The sequence below is a fragment of the Salvelinus fontinalis genome, chromosome 12 (genome assembly GCF_029448725.1).
Source record: "Salvelinus fontinalis isolate EN_2023a chromosome 12, ASM2944872v1, whole genome shotgun sequence".
NCBI classification, from domain to species: domain Eukaryota; kingdom Metazoa; phylum Chordata; class Actinopteri; order Salmoniformes; family Salmonidae; genus Salvelinus; species Salvelinus fontinalis.
This window is the reverse complement of record NC_074676.1, coordinates 43965604-43983508: the sequence shown is the minus strand read 5'-3', so window position 1 is coordinate 43983508 and position 17905 is coordinate 43965604. Positions and strand designations below refer to the sequence as shown.

Genomic DNA, 17905 nt, shown 5'->3' with positions numbered 1-17905 from the left:
ACACATCACGACAAGAGAGATCTAAGACAACAACATAGCAAGGAAGCAACACAACATAACAACATGGTAGCAACACATGACAACACAGCATGGTAGCAACACAACATAACATGGTAGCAGCACAAAACATGGTACAAACATTATTGGGCACAGACAACAGCCCAAAGGACAAGAAGGTAGAGACAACAATACTTCATGCAAAGCAAGCACAACTGTCAGTATGCGTGTCCATGATTGAGTCTTTGAATGAAGAGATGGAGATTAAACTGTCCAGTTTGAGTGTTTGTTGCAGATCGTTCCAGTTGCTAGCTGCATCGAACTGAAAAGACGAGCAACCCAGAGATGTGTGTGCTTTGGGGGCCTTAAACAGAATGTGACTGAGAGAACGGGTGTTGTATGTGGAGGATGAGGGCTGCAGTAGATATTTTTATTTTTTATTTTTTTTATTTTATTTTACCGTTATTTTACCAGGTAAGTTGACTGAGAACACGTTCTCATTTGCAGCAACGACCTGGGGAATAGTTACAGGGGAGAGGAGGGGGATAAATTAGCCAATTGTAAACTGGGGATTATTAGGTGACCATGATGGTTTGAGGGCCAGATTGGGAATTTAGCCAGGACACCGGGGTTAACACCCCTACTCTTACGATAAGTGCCATGGGATTTTTAATGACCTCAGAGAGTCAGGACACCCGTTTAACGTCCCATCCGAAAGACAGCACCCTACACAGGGCAGTGTCCCTACACAGCACCCTACACAGGGCAGTGTCCCCAATCACTGCCCTGACCAACCCTGCTTAGCTTCAGAAGCAAGCCAGCAGTGGTATGCAGGGTGGTATGCTGCTGGCCATCTCAAATAGGGGGGAGTGAGAACTAAGTGGGTCTTGCGACGGGTATACAGAGATGACCAGTTTACAGAGGAGTATGATGGAGATGTGATCAGGTGGGTCTGAGCAGGTGTGATGTCATTGATGTTTGTGGGTGTCTGTATGCTGTCGTTTGTATGTTTTGCATATATATATATATATATCTTACAAAAATATGAAATCAATTTGATCTATGGGTATACGATGACACCTAGTGGTCGTAAGGTTGATTTGTCCCTAACCATAATTTATCGCCAGTTTCTGTTCAGTTTGTTGTGATCTGGCAGTGCTATTTATGTATTTTTTTTGGCTATCTGTACTTTACTATTTGTATTTGACAACTTCAAATTTACTTCAATGTATGGGATACTTTTGAATCCCATACATTTCCCCCTGATAGACCACCAAAATTGTATTTTGAATACTCAGGCAGGACAGCAATCAAATCAAATCGTATTGGTCACATGAACCTCCTGAGCGTTCTGGAGCAGGTTGTCATCATAGATCTCTCTGTACTTTGCTCCGTTAATCATTCCCTCGATGCTGACTTGTCTCCCAGTCCCTGAAAAAAATCCCCACAGCATGATGCTGCCACAACCACGCGTCACCATATGAATGGTGCCAGGTTTCCTCCAGACGTGACGCTTGGCATTCAGGCCAAAGAGTTCAAGCTTGTTTTCATCGACCAGAGAATCTTGTTCCTCATGGTCAGAGTCCTTTAGGGACCTCTTGGCAAACTCCAAGCAGCCTGTTGTGCCTTTTACTGGGGAGTGGCTTCCGTCTGGCCACTCAACCATAAAGGCCTGATTGGTGGAGTGGGGCAGAGATGTTGTCTTTCTGGAATGTTCTCCCATCTCCACAGAGGAACTCTGGAGCTCTGTCATTAAGAATGATGGAGGCCACTGTGTTCTTGGGGACCTTCAATGCTGTAGACATTTTTTGGTACCCATCCCCAGATCTGTACTTCGACACAATCCTGTCTCAGAGCTCTACGGACAATTCCATCGACCTTATGGCTTGGTTTTTGCTCTGACATTCATTGTCAACTGTGGGACCTTATATAGACAGGTGTGTGCCTTTCCAAATCATGTCCAATCAATTGAATTTACCACAGGTGGACTCCAATCAAGTTGTAGAAACATCTCAAGGATGATTAATGGAAACAGGATGCACCTGAACTCAATTTCGAGTCTCATAGCAAAGGGTCTGTATACTTATGTAAATAAGGTATTTCTGTTGTTCATTTTTAATACTTTTGCAAAAATGTCTATAAACCTGTTTTCGCTTTGTCGTTATGGGATATTGTATGTAGATTGATGAGGGAAAATGTTTATTTAATAAATTTTATAAAAAGGCTGTAATGTAACAAAATATGGAAAAAGTATTACCGAATAATACTTTCCGAATGCGCTGTATGTCTGTGTATACAAATCACAGAGGTTCACCAACCAGCATCTTAATTGGAGAGGACGGGCTCATAGTAATGGCTGGAGCGGAAAAGGTGGGATGGTATCAAACACATGGTTTCTATGTGTTTGATGCCATTGCATTTGCGTCATTCCAGCCATTATTTTTGAGCCGTTAGGCATATATAGTTTATTAAACTGGAGTATGCGTATAACCCAGGGGTGGGTATTTCCAGTCCTCAAGGACCTGATTGTTGTCACAGTTTTGCCCAGCCCCAGCTAACACACCTGAGTCCAATAATCACCTAATCATGATCTTCATTTTAAAATGCAATTGGATTAATCCGCTGTGTTTGCTAGGGATGGAGAAAAAGTTGCCCACCCCTGAATTATAACCCTGAGTGCCACAATAAGTATGGCTACCTTTGCAGGTCACTGTGAAGAAAGCGTTGTTGTAGCAACTCTATATTCTCGCGATGATAAAAAATAAGGCGGTGTCGGCGACGGTTGTCACTAGTTACCACAGCCATAAAATCAAATGGTTTATATCGTAAAAATTCATGAAAATGAAAGCTTTTTGATCCTAATGTAAGGTTAGGCATAAGGTTGGCAGTATGGCTATAGTTAGGGTTAAGGGATTAGGGTTAGATTAAAATCAGATTTTAAGAAGAGGAATTGTAGAAACGGGCGGGGTTTATGACTTTGTGCTTGTGGTAACTAGTGACGACTGTCGGCGACTGCTGCTTTTTGCCGCTAGTCGCCACCTATACTTCAGTGGTCGCCACAGACAAAACAGCGTGCGGCGTCGGGGGCATGCCAAATACTTTCAGCGGTGAAGTTGATCGTGTTTATGAGACAACCGGGAGTTTGGAGTGCAGGAACAGTTGTAGCCTAATCGGGGTTTGTCTTTTGAATTATAAAAGCAAAGGGCACAAAATTAAGGTGCATCGAGTACTAGCTAGTTTTGATAATTGACAACCACTCTCCAGTGAGTGACCTAGCGCTTGTGGAAATGGCAGCTCCCCGGCCGATAAAAGGTATTCTGAAGAACAAGAACAGCGGGACGGGCATCAAAGTGGGCCCAGCCGAAGAAGTGCCAGTAGAGACTCCAGAACAAGTGGATCCTGGACTTCTGGAAGATGACCAACAGTGAGTAGACAGTTAGCTAGCTTAGTTTCTTGTTGACACCGACAGTCTAGGTAACGTTAGCTTAGCTTGCTCTGCGTTGGGTGCTGCCCTGGCTGAAAACTTTATGGACTTGCTAGCTAACGTGAACTCGTCAGTAATGTGCCAGGTAGTACATAATGCTAACTAGCTAGTTAACGTTAGCAAGTCAGTTGTCATGCTTGCTTTCCAATTCACTCATATTGTTCTCACTAGGACTGTAAACTTACCAGTTAATGTTGGCTAGCCAATTTGCTAGCTAGTTTGCCCGAGAAGGTAACATTGGCTAGCTATGTTACCTAGCTAACGTTAGCAACGTCCCAAATATCTACTTGTTGATATTTTATCCGGTTTCACACCTGTAATCACGCGTACATTTCATCAGCCAACTAACTGATGTTAGCTGTTTTTAAAGGTGGTTGATGAATGGGTTGACTGGCTAGCTAGCCAAATAATAGTCTAGCCAGCCAAATAATAGTCTAGCCACAGACATTTTTACCAGAGCAAACAAACAATTTGGAAGTGTTTTTTTTTCTACAGATATGTTTAAACCCAGAGACGATTTTAGTAATTAGTTAAGATTTAAGAAATGTTATGTTGGCATCAGGTATGTTAGCCAGCAAGTTAACCATTCCTACTCTCCATCACACACATGATGTACAGCAGTAGCTGAAGGATTCAGACCTGTAAATTATAGACTAATTTACCATTGTGTGGTGGGCACAGACTGTCCTATACAGTTTAGTTTCTAAGACTGTGGGTAAATGTGGAAGCTGGATGGTAGCTTACTGTACACTCCACCCTTAGTGCCTAGAGTGTCATCAGTGAGAGTATCTGCTGTCAAGGCACTGACTTCCACATCCCAAGCTGTCACGTTATATTTACACATTGGCCCTCTGGGGTTGTCAGAACTGTGGTGAGTTTATGCCTGAAGTCAGGCATTGATCTAATTCACTTTGCACATTAAACTGTCAGTGAGCTAGTCCTTTTGAGCTGTTCAGTTGCTCAAATGATACCACTAGGAAATACACCGTGTCTAATTGCAATATGAGTGTTGTTTTCTCAAGTCCAGCTTGTCTTTTTAATGAAGATCTGTGAAGATGCACAGGTGGATAGAGATGGAGGTTGTTTGAGTTTCAATAATTCATGCTTGTGATTTATATAGTCCATTTATGGTGTTAGGTGGCTAGCCTTCATATAACCTACTATGAGACTCATAACTTCCCGTCCATGTGAAACTGCCGTCCTTGTATGGCCTATTTATCAGTGAATTCCATTCCCAGCCAGTTCTGTGTTGATACCAAAATAGTCTTTCTGTAGGAAATGGGTAAAAAGATTTCCTGAACAATTCTCTTTCTTCAAATGTAGTGGGATGAGACCAGCACGACTGGCTGCACTGTAGCCTACTCCTTCAGTTCAAGCTATGTCTGTAGCAAACAAACAAGAACACGCGCAGACAGCTGCATGCACACACCCCTTCAGCACCAGAACTCATAGGGTGTTGTTTGTATCCCGTCTCTCTAACAGTCCTCGCAAACCAAAACCACACACATGGCTTATTTTCTCATCATGACTATTTTTAAGCTCTTTCCCAAATTTTTGCTTAAGCCATCTGTCCGTATTAGGGTACTACTTTCAGTCAAAATCAGATTTAAATTTGATGGATGAGCAGTAGAGCCGGGAACATACCAGTGTTGCAACGTTTTTTTCGATGGCAAAAATAAAACCACAAAGCAGATAACAACTCTTTGGTCCTTTAAAAACCTGCTGTATGTAAAATATTGTGTGCCATAGCTTGGAAAAAAGATGTCACCCTGGATGACAACTGGTTGAGAGAATACCAAGACAGCTTTTCACTTTGAAGAATCTCAAATATAAAATATATTTATTTAGCACTTTTTCTTTGCTTACCACATGATTCCATACTATTGTTATGGTGAAACTAGCCACATATTAAGTACTTTGTCCTTAAACACCAACACTATTTGGCTATACCGTCTCAAGGTTAGATTACTACATTCAGTTTGCTGTGCTGAAGGAACAATGAATCAACTAAAGCTATTGGGATTTTATCTATGTTAGGCTCATTGCCACAGCAGTGGAATTTTCCCATGCTTTTCTAGATATACTTTTTAACATTTTATTTCACCTTTATTTAACCAGGTAGGCTAGTTGAGAACAAGTTCTCATTTACACCTGCGACCTGGCCAAGATAAAGCAAAGCAGTGCGACACAAACAACAACACAGAGTTACACATGGAATAGTTACACATGGAATAAACAAACATGCAGTCAATAATACAATAGAAAAAGTCTGTATACAATGTGTGCAAATGTAGTAAGATCAGGGAGGTAAGGCAATAAATAGGCCATAGTGGCAAAATAATTACAATATAGCAATTAAACACTGGAGTGATAAATGTGCAAGTAGAGATACTGGGGTGTAAAGGAGCAAAATACATAACAGTATGGGGGATGAGGTTGTTGGATGGGCTATTTACAGATGGGCTATGAACAGGTGCAGTGATCTGTGAGCTGCTCTGACAGCTGGTGCTTAAAGCTAGTGATGGAGATATGAGTCTCCAGCTTCAGTGATTTTTGCAGTTCGTTCCAGTCATTAGCAGCAGAGAACTGTAAGGAAAGGCGGCCAAAGGAGGAATTGGCTTTGGGGATGACCAGTGAGATATACCTGCTGGAGCGAGTGCTACGGTGGGTGCTGCTATGGTGACCAGTGAGCTGAGATAAGGTGGGTCTTTACCTAGCAGAGACTTATAGATGACCTGGAGCCAGTGGGTTTGGCGACGAATATGAAGCGAGGGCCAGCCAACGAGAGCATACAGGTCGCAGTGGTGGGTAGTATATGGGGCTTTGGTGACAAAACGGATGGCACCTGTGATAGACTGGATCCAATTTGCTGATTAGAGTGTTGGTGGCTATTTTATAAATGACATTGCCAAAGTCAAGGATCGGTAGGATAGTCATTTTTACGAGGGTATGTTTGGCAGCATGAGTGAAGGATGCTTTGTTGCGAAATAGGAAGCCGATTCTAGATTTAATTTTGGATTGGAGATGCTTAATGTGAGTCTGGAAGGAGAGTTTACGGTCTAACCAGACACCTAGATATTTGTAGTTGTCCACATATTCTAAGTCAGAGCCGTCCATAGTGGGCGGGCGGGTGCGGGCAGCGATCGGTTGAAAAGCATGCATTTAGATTTACTAGCGTTTTAAGAGCAGTTGGAGGCCACGGAAGGAGAGTTGTATGACATTGAAGCTCGTCTGGAGGTTAGTTAACAGTGTCCAAATGTAACGGATGTGAAATGGCTAGCTAGTTAGCGGGTGCGCGCTAGTAGCATTTCAATCAGTTACGTCACTTGCTCTGAGACATTAAGTAGGGTTGCCCCTTGCTCTGCAAGGGCCGCGGCCTTTGTGGAGCGATGGGTAACGATGCTTTGTGGGTGTCAGTTGTTGATGTGTGCAGAGGGTCCCTGGTTCGCGCCCGTGTCGGGGCGAGGGGACGACGTAAAAGTTATACTGTCACACAAAGAAGGGCCAGAAGTATACAGAATGGTGTCGTCTGCGTAGAGGTGGATTAGAGAATCACCAGCAGCAAGAGCGACATCATTGATCTATACAGAGAAAAGAGTCGGGCCCAAGATTTTAACCCTGTGTCACCCCCGTAGAGACTGCCAAGTTACTCATTCTTTAAATCATGTATTGTTTGGGGAAACGTGTTCCTATCTATTGCTAGGTTTTCCTCCAGTTGGTGGCAGATTTTCATGCAGAAATAATAAAACCTGCATAAAAACAATATGCACATTTTTCCACCTGAGATGCTTTTCCATCAAATTGACTTGTTGCAACTAAAACAGTGTGTCTAATAAACTGCATGCTTTACTGAGTTGTAATGGGAGGACCACGCAACATATCATGGAAGTTTACTGCTTGTTATATCAATATTTGCGGTTTCCACTGCCTTTTCTCGCATGATTCATTTGACCAACACAAAAAGATCCTACCTTTTTTAAATTTGCTTTTTCCATCAGGCCTGTCGTAACATTTTGTTTAAAATCCGACATGTACTTTATTTGTGTGAAACAGTTGGCTGGAACCCTGGTAAGAGTGGAAAGGGTAAATCAGTTGTCCAAGTGAATGCATTCAACTGAAATATGTCTTTTGCATTGAACCCAAACCCTCTGAATCAGAGAGGTGAGGCGGGGGACGATGACGACTGCCTTAATCCACGTCATTGGCGCCCGGGGAGCAGTTGTTGTTGGGGGTTAACTGCATTGGTCAAGGGCAGATTTTTCTTCGGCTTGGGGATTCGAACCAGCGACCTTTCTATTACTGGCCCAACGCTCTTAACCGCTAGGCTGTGTTGCCATCTCTTGTGTTTCCCAAAGGGGACAGAAAAGACTGGAGCTTTCAATTCATTATACAGCCCCAAGGGGATATCCTGACCCAGCTTTCCAAATATCCGTATTGCTGTCACAAAGCATTTGTCCACTCTGCACCTGTCCAGAGTCCAAACAATCACAACTTCCTGCCATGGAGTTCTAGAAAGTGTCATGGGTAATGACTATTGGTGCCCCGTAAACAATAGTCAAGCATCTTCTCAATTTCAATGTAAGCCATTTCATTGCAGTCACTAATCAGTCAACATTGATGCATGGACCCCAAGCTCAGTCATTCATTATTCATTATAGTCAATGACTTTTAACTGAGTCACAGCCATGGTTCCATGAAACTCTATCTCTCCTCCACTGTCTTAGATGCCCAATCTGACCATTTCATGAGTGGGTTGAGGGACATGCATCGACTGTCATGACTTTTGATACAGTTGGGAGAAAATACCATAGGAGCAACCTGTATAGTAGCCTACTTCCTGCTCCAGTATAGTAGATCAAATGGGCACTGCAGTCCCTTGACAATGGGCTTCACTGGGTTCAAGCAAAAACATTTAATTTTTTATTTTACAACATATTTATCTCAACATGAGTGGATTTCTAGGCTTTCCCCACCTCTCCAAGTCCCTAATACTCTCTATATTGACTTTAGTGTGCTCAGATTTTTACAAACAACACATTTTTACATTTGAGTAATTTAACAGACGCTCTTATCCAGAGCGACTTACAGTAGAGTGCATATGTTTTTGTACCCTGTGGGAATCGAACCCACAATCTTGGCGTTTTTGTAAGCCCCATGCTCTACCAACTGAGCCACACGGGACCACGGCTGGAAAGTATAGACCAGAGCGCTCTTTAACACACTGCTTGTCTTAGAATATTCTATCTGATAGTGTAGTTCACCTCTCCACTTTATTTTTTAGAGGGATGTACCCAGCTGTTGGCCTCTCCAAGAGATGCTCACTGCACACACACTGAATGGGAGTGTCAAATAGCGTCCGTTCTCAAATCAAATATTATTGGTCACATCATGCGCCGAATACAACAGGTGTAGTAGACCTTACAGTGAAATGCTTACTTACGAGCCCCTAACCAACAATGCAGTTGAAAAATAGTAATAAATACGAATAAGAATAACAGAAGTAGTAATAGGGCTGTTTTTTTTTTACCAAAAGAGGTGGTTGTTGTCATTCCATTATGTATTTTTTTATAAACATTTTTTTCTGACTGGCTGCGTCAGGTCTTGAGTGGATTTGCACGGGTGCTGTGTACTGTAAATCAGGCCAGGCTGGCTGGCAGTGTCTGGGATGTGTTGTATAACCAACCCCCTCACACATACAGAAGGATAAAGACAGACGCAGAAATACACAGACTGACGTACAGACATTTTAGAGCAGTGAAACTGGCTCCTCTCCTCTACTGGCTTGTCAACACTCCTCACATACAGACAAAACTCCCTATCTTCCCTGGCCCAGATGCAGTCACACTGGTTTGGCTTCTGTTTTAAATGATTTAGAAATTGTCCATAAAGGTAGGGTTCAAAGTCTGGTGAAATGTAGACTCATCAAACTAGGGTTGGGGAAGTTTAAAAAGTAACTGTTAACTTGTAATTTCCATGTATACAGTGAGCTCCAACCCTATTTGGACAGTGACAGATTTCTGTTATTGTTTTGACTCTGTACTCCCAACACTTTGGATTTGAAATAATACAATGACTATGAGGTTAAAGTGCAGACTGTCAGCTTTAATTTGAGGGTATTTTTATCCATATTGGGTAAACCGGTTAGAAATTACAGCACTTTTTGTACATAGCCCATTTTAGGGGACTAAAAGTATTGGGACATTCACTTGTGTACTCAAGTAGTCAAAAGTTTAGTATTTGGTCTCATATTCATAGCACGCAATGATTACATCAAGCTTGTGATCAGATGGTTTTGTGTCCAATAGAAGTTCATTGTAAGTAATGTATTTTGTCATTTGAGTCACTTTTATTGAAAATAAGAATATAATGTTTCTAAACACTTCTACATGAATGTGGATGCTACCATGATTACGTATAATCCTGAATGAGAAAAATACACACGCACAAATATCATACCCCCAAGACATGCTAACCTCTCACCATCACAATAACAGGGAAGTGTTTTTTTGGGTATAATGATTATGCCTCTGACTATCATTCATCATTATTATGATTCATTCAGGATAATCTATAATTATGGTAGCATCAACATTCATGTTGAAGGGTTTACAAACATTATATTCTTAATTACAATACATTCTTTCTATTGGGCACAAAATCATCTGAAACACAACCAAAACAAACTGCAAATGTATCCCCAAAGTTTGTAGAGTCACAAGCTTGATGTAAATGTTGCATGCTAGAAATATAGGACCAAATACTAAACTTTTGACTACTTTAAGACGCATATAAACTCAGCAAAAAAAAACATTGTCCTCACTGTTTACTGCATTTATTTTCAGCAAACTTAACATGTGTAAATATTTGTATGAGCATAAGATTCAACAACTGAGACATAAACTGAACAAGTTCAACAGACATGTGACTAACAGAAATTGAATGTGTCCCTGAACAAAGGAGGGGGGGGTCAAAAGTAACAGTCAATGCAGCTGGTGGGCACACCAGATACTAAGTACTGCAGTGCATCTCCTCCTCATGGACTGCACCAGATTTGCCAGTTTTTGCTGTGAGATGTTACCCCACTCTTCCACCAAGGCACCTGCAAGTTCCCGGAAATGTCTGGGGGGAATGGCCCTAGACCTCACCCTCCGATCCAACAGGTCCCAGACGTGGGATTGAGATCCGGGCTCTTCGATGGCCATGGCAGAACACTAACATTCCTGTCTTGCAGACAAAACCACGACTCGTCAGTGAAGAGCACTTTTTGCCAGTCCTGCCTGGTCCAGTGACGGTGGGTTTGTGCCCCTAGGCGACGTTGTTGACGATGATGTCTTGTGAGGACCTGCCTTACAACAGGCCTACAAACCCTCAGTCCAGCCTCTCTCAGCCTATTGCGGACAGTCTGAGCACTGATGGGGGATTGTGCGTTCCTGGTGTAACTCGGGCAGTTGTTGTTGCCATCCTGTACCTGTCCCGCAGGTGTGATGTTCGGATGTACCGATCCTGTGCAGGTGTTGTTACACGTGGTCTGCCACTGCGAGGATGATCAGCTGTCCGTCCTGTCTCCCTGTAGCCCAGTGTTAGGCGTCTCACAGTACGGACATTGTAATTTATTGCCCTGGCCACATCTCCAGTCCTCACGCCTCCTTGCAGCATGCCTAAGACACGTTCACGCAGATGAGCAGGGACCCTGGGCATCTTTCTTTTGGTGTTTTTCAGAGTCAGTAGAAAGGCCTCTTTAGTGTCCTACGTTTTCAAAACTGCGACCTTAATTGTCTACTGTCTGTAAGCTGTTAGTGTCTTAACGACCGTTCCACAGGTGCATGTTCATTAATTGTTTATGGTTCATTGAACAAGCATGGGAAACAGTGATTAAACCCTTTACAATGAAGATCTGTGAAATTATTTGGGATTGTATGAGTTTTTACGAATTATCTTTGTAAGACAGGGTCCTTTTTTTGCTGAGTTTAAGTGCATTTGTCCCAATACCTTAGTCCCCCCCCCCATGGTAGGGTACCAATGTACAAAAAGTGCTGTAATTTCTAAACTGTTAATACCTTCAAGTTAAAGCTGACCATCTGCCCTTTAATCTCGGTCATTTATATAATTCCTGAAGTACAGAGCCAAAACAACAACAAATGTGTGACTGTCCCAATACTTTTGGAGCTCACTGTATGTCTCTGACAGTTTCATGTAATGATATCGTTTTATGTTTTGTCTTCACTAGCTTACATTGGTTTCTTACGTGTATCCCATGGGTTATATATGTTATGAAACAGTGTTTAAGAGCCGGCCTATCTCAGCAAGCCTGACTGAGCAGTATTGATATGTGCCTCATCCCATGATGTGCCATTTTAGTGTGAGACACAGCTGTACAGGGCATGTCTCCCATTGATTTAGCCCAGTGCCATCGACAGTCAAACTGCCTGCTGTGTGCCTGACTTATTGAGTGTGTGTGTGAGTGAGCAGCTAGCGATGGCTCTGCAGGATTACTGCAGCAGGGAGCAGATTTATCACCCCCCCCACGCCCCTCTCTACCATGATGGCAGGCCTCAGCCTCCATAAACACGTCCAGGAGGCTGGCTACTTTGATAAAGGGAGAGAGGGGCGCGCCAGTAGAGACAGTTTAACGGCTGTATTTGGCACTGTCTCTAAGTCCAGACAGCGGTGTTATTGAAGGTGCCAACTCCAGCCAGAAGCCCAGAGAGAGCCTACAATTTGTACATTTGTGAAGCATTTCTTCCCACTCACTCGCTTGATCAGCATCATGCTGAAGGTGAAGTGACCAACCTCTGTACACTGTCATTTTCCAAACAATGAATCATTTAATTGTACATAAGACCCTTTTTTAAATTTGATTGCTGCCTTGTTTTTATGTTCCTGAAATGTACTATGGGAGTGAACTGGGTCACTGTGTAGTCCTAGATTAAATCTGCCAGGTCTCTAGTGTAATATTTGGTTGGTTTTGAGTACCACCCTGAGCTCATCTCTGGACCCATTCTTTCAGGAAGAAGTCACAGAAATGGGACGAGATGAACATCCTGGCCACGTACCACCCAGCAGACAAGGACTATGGGTTGATGAAGATCGACGAGCCCAGCACACCCTACAACAGGTGAGTTGCCCCATTCAATGTGTAAAGCACGATGCAATTCATTCTCATGAACAGGTAAAGACTTAGTTACCCAGCGAATGTCAAAATGGCTTCCCATATACAATGTTATCCAGTATTTCCAGTTTTTTACTTTTTTGTTTACGAATACCTCATAATCGTATTAGTTAGGCCTATTACATATTACATGTTGAAAATGACAGTTGGACTCTTCACACTACATAATCTTAGTTCTGGGCAAACCAAAAAACGTATTTTCTGGAGTCAAATATTCACATTTGTTGACAGCAGAGATTTGTGATTGACTTGGCCTGAGAAGAAACTCTGCTCTGCTCTGTTTGGCGGGATCCTGCTTTAATGTGTGTGAACAGTCCCTAGATCCCAGACTGTGACGTAGAAAAGAGACTATAATTTGATCATTTTTGTAGAGAATATGTTCACCCCGGATTAGATACAATTTCGATAGCAGATTGGCCTGCTCACAGGGCACCTCAATTCTTGCAGTGCAGGTTGTGTGTGTACGTGCGTGTGGATGAGTTTCTGCCCAGTCGGCATACAGTGTGGGTGGGGTGGGCCATCTAAACTGGCACGTAACCCAATCTCCAAGGCCGTTGCATAGAAGGTCACCGTTGTGACACGGTGTTCTCTCCTTCTCTCTTCCTCAGGATGGTGGGGGACGAGGAGGATGAAGGGGCGCACAGCGACTCAGAGGTCAACGTGCCCACTGTGGGTGACCTGGCCTCCAAGTAAGTTATTTCTGATTGGATAGGTCTGGGAGGGGGAAGGAGGGTCATCACTGACTGGATAGGTCTGGGAGGGGGAAGGAGGGTCATCATCACTGACTGGACAGGTCTGGGAGGGGGAAGGAGGGTCATCACTGACTGGAGAGGCCTGGGAGGGGGAAGAAGGTAGAGGTTGACCGATTAATCGGAATGGCTGATTTAATTAGGGCCGATTTTAAGTTTTCATAACAATCGGTAATTTTGGGTGCCGATTTTGCAGAATATTATTATTTATTTATTTTTTCACACCTTTATTTAACTAGGCAAGTCACTTAAGAACACATTCTTATTTTCAATGATGGTCTAGGAACGGTGGGTTAACTGCCTTGTTCAGGGGCAGAACGACAGATTTTTACCTTGTCAGCTCAGGGATTCAATTCTGCAACCTTACGCTTAACTAGTCCAACGCTCTAACCACCTGCCTCACGAGGAGCCCGCCTGTTACGCGAATGCAGTAAGAAGCCAAGGTAAGTTGCTAGCTAGCATTAAACTTATCTTATAAAAAACAATCAATCAATCATAATCACTAGTTATAACTACACATGGTTGATGATATTACTAGTTTATCTAGCGTGTCCAGCGTTGCATATAATCGATGCGGTGCGCATTCGTGAAAAAGGACTGTCGTTGCTCCAACGTGTACCTAACCATAAGCATCAATGCCTTTCTTAAAATCAACACACAGAAGTATTTAAAAAAATATTTTTAAACCTGCATATTTAGCTAAAGGAAATCCAGGTTAGCAGGTAATATTAACCAGGTGAAATTGTGTCACTTCTCTTGCGTTCATTGCACGCAGAGTCAGAGTATATGCAACAGTTTGGGCCGCCTGGCTCGTTGCGAACTAATTTGCCAGAATTTTACGTAATTGTGACATAACATTGAAGGTTGTGCAATGTAACAGGAATATTTAGACGTATGGATGCCACCCGTTAGATAAAATATGGAACGGTTCCGTATTTCACTGAAAGAATAAACGTTTTGTTTTCAGGATGATAGTTTCTGGATTCGACAATATTAATGACCTAAGGCTCGTATTTCTGTGTGTTATTATGTTATAATTAAGTCTATGATTTGATAGAGCAGTCTGACTGAGCGATGGTAGGCACCAGCAGGCTCGTAAGCATTCATTCAAACAGCACTTGTGCGTTTTGCCAGCAGCTCTTCGCAATGCTTCAAGCATTGCGCTGTTTATGACTTCAAGCCTATCAACTCCCGAGATAAGGCTGGTGTAACCGATGTGAAATGGCAAGCTAGTTAGCGGGGTGCGCGCTAATAGCGTTTCAAACGTCACTCGCTCTGAGACTTGGAGTAGTTGTTCCCCTTGCTCTGCATGGGTAACGCTGCTTCGAGGGTGGCTGTTGTCGATGTGTTCCTCGTTCGAGCCCAGGTAGGAGCGAGGAGAGGGATGGAAGCTATACTGTTACATTTGCAATACTAAAGTGCCTATAAGAACATCCAATAGTCAAAGGTATATGAAATAGAAATCATATAGAGAGAAATAGTCCTATAATTCCTATAATAACTACGACCTAAAACTTCTTACCTGGGAATATTGAAGACGCATGTTAAAAGGAACCACCAGCTTTCATATGTTCTCATGTTCTGAGCAAGGAACTTAAACATTAGCTTTCTTACATGGCACATATTGCACTTTTACTTTCTTCTCCAACACTTTGTTTTTGCATTATTTAAACCAAATTGAACATGTTTCATTATTTATTTGAGGCTAAATGTATTTTATTGATGTATTATATTCAGTTAAAATAAGTGTTCAGTATTGTTGTAATTGTTATTATTACAAATAAAAATAAAAAATTGGCCGATTTTAAACGGTATCAGCTTTTTTTGGTCCTCCAATAATCGCTATCGGCTTAAAATCCTAATCGGTCGACCTCTAGGAGGGTCATCATCACTGACTGGATGGGTCTGGGAGGGGGAAGGAGGGTCATCACTGACTGGAGAGGTCTGGGAGGAGGAAGGAGGGCTAAAGTTAAGTTATTGGACTCAAAGGTTTGGAATGTTAAAACACTTTATCAAGGCTGTATGAGAAGGATAGTGATGCAACTCAAACATATTATCTTGATACGTCTCGGTCTTATGAGACTGAAGGTGGGGGGGAACTCCGTCTGGTTACGGCTTGAACATGCTGTAATAACAGAATGTACTCATCTGGATTTCAACTATTTGCAATAGGGTCTGGCTGCAGCAGATGCCTTCTCACTCCACAGATGCTATGAGACATACGAACTCAGACAGGATGTTGAATGGTGCCAGAGAAGATGGTGCGTAACCGCCACCAACAGCACAGGTGGTGAAATTACGTTTAGAATTAGAAGATGGGTACTAGCTAGTGTGTGCTAGCTAGTGCGTGCTAGAGAGAGTTTGTGCTAGCTAGCTGTTCAAGCATCATTGGTTATCGTAACGCCCTGGACCAGCGTTAGTGTGCCGACTGGTATGTGCGTAGCACAGTGACGCCCTGTAATAAAACCACTGACTCACGCGATACACCAGGCCAACAAAAGCCTGCTGGTTACGCACAGCTGGGTACTACTCGGTATTTGACGTCAAGGGCATTTGATACCCCCCCCCCCCCCCAATAACATTGAGTATAGAGTGAATTTCGCTCTTGGGTAAATTGAATGATCAGCTAAATACTTTTGGAGCCGTCAGAAGACCGTCTCACCAGTTGAGTTAACAGTAGAGGTAAAACTGCGCATGTTAAATTAACACCCTTGCCTTTCGTGAACATAAACTGGCATATATTTTTTCCCCTGACTAGCACTGACTTTGCTGATAGCTACTTTATTGAGGGAGAATGTACTTACTATGACTGAGATGTTGTTGTCCCACCTAGCTATCTTAAGAAGAATGCAGTAACTAAGCTACACTGGAAAAGATTGTCATCTAAATGACTGAAATGTAATCCTTTTGAACTCTGCCATCAAACACCCTTACCCAATCAGCTCCATTTGACTAAAGGAGAAGTAATTTCCCCCAAGTATCCAGTGATGCTCTCAATTAGCCTACAGTCAAAGATTTTTGTGTGGATTTTTTCAAATGTAACCTTTTATTTAACTAGACAAGTCAGTTAATAATAAATTATTATTTACAATGACGGCCTCCCCTAACCCAGACGATGCTGGGCCAAATGTGCACCGCCCTATGGGACTCCAGATCACGGCTGGTTGTGACACAGCCTGGGAACGAACCAGGGTCTGTAGTGACGCCTCTAGCACTGCAAAGCAGTGCATTAGACTGCTGCGCCACTCGGGATGTGTGATAAGATAAGCATCTCTCCAAACTCAAACATTGTGTGTGTGGTGCACTTTTTCAGTAACTGATACCGTGTTTATTGACCTACAGAACCAGTCAAAAAGTTTGGACACCTACTTCAAGGGTTTTTCTATTGTAGAACAATAGTGAAGACATTAAACTATGAAATAACTAGTAAAACACCGATATGGCCGATACCGATATTTTCAAAGCTGAAAAAAACTGACGATTTATCAAAAATTTTAGCGGCTTTTAAGCCTTCTAGTACAGTTAAATAGTTAACACACGCATGGATGCATCGGTCTATGGCACTGCATCTCAGTGCAAGAGGCGTCACTACAGTCCCTTGGTTAGAATGCAGGCTGTATCACATCTGGCTGTGATTGGGAGTCCTATAGGGCAGCACACAATTGGCCCTGCGTCATCTGGGTTTGGCCGTCCATTGTAAGTAAGAATTTGTTCTTAACTGATTTGCCTAGTTAAATAAAGGTTACACACACTGACCAAAAATGTATTTTGTTGGCATTTATGTATGTCCCCATTACCAGTAAAACATCATCAAATCCTATTTCTTTCACTTACTTGCTGTGCTGTTTCGTTCAGTCGTTTCATTCAACCAGGATTTCATCATGCATGTCAAGCAGTGAAGTTTCAGCTCTCTGTCCGTGGCCTCTCTTCCTTGGTGCGCACTGTCACTGTGTCCGTTTCCATCTTGTCCAGCTGTGTATGTAACATTTCAGGTAAACCCTGTTTCTTGTCTGCATCGAAGTAGCAGTCCTTGTACATAGCATGGTGGCGACACAGTAAAGAGAGAATGCCACCGAATCGCTTTTTCATAGCCTGTGTGGGAAGTTTTGTTGCCAGGGCAAACTGTTGTCAAGGGCAACTGTTTAATTCACCAATGTGGGCCAGTAAAAACATCCACCTTGTCGGGAAAAGGGGCTGTTTAACGTTACACTTTAGCTGCTAGCTAACTGGTTATCTTAGTATTGACGAAGTCAGAATCGGCATGTGCACTCCACTGACGTGACAGAATCGTCGGCGTTAGAATTAGGAATTAGAATAAAAATTCTACACTGAATAAAAAATATAAACGCAACAGGTAAAGTGTTGGTCCCATGTTTCATGAGCTGAAATAAACAAATCCCAGAAATGTTCCATACGCACAAAAAGCTGATCTCAAATGTTGGGCACATTTTGTTTACATCCCTGTCAGTTTAGTTGAGCAGGTGTTTCAATGCCATGACAGAGGGA

General features: G+C 42.6%; 1 protein-coding gene across 1 annotated transcript in view; it reads left to right on the top strand.

Moving 5' to 3' along the window:
• The first annotated feature begins 2780 nt into the window (after positions 1-2780).
• The window catches only part of ppp1r2 (protein phosphatase 1, regulatory (inhibitor) subunit 2), a 32440-nt gene continuing 17315 nt past the window's right edge, over positions 2781-17905 (top strand). Inside the window, exons 1-3 of the mRNA XM_055940904.1 lie at positions 2781-3421; positions 12489-12596; positions 13259-13339. Coding sequence (XP_055796879.1) covers positions 3285-3421; positions 12489-12596; positions 13259-13339 — 326 coding nt within the window. The 5' untranslated portion in view covers positions 2781-3284. The remainder of the gene's footprint in view (positions 3422-12488; positions 12597-13258; positions 13340-17905) is intronic.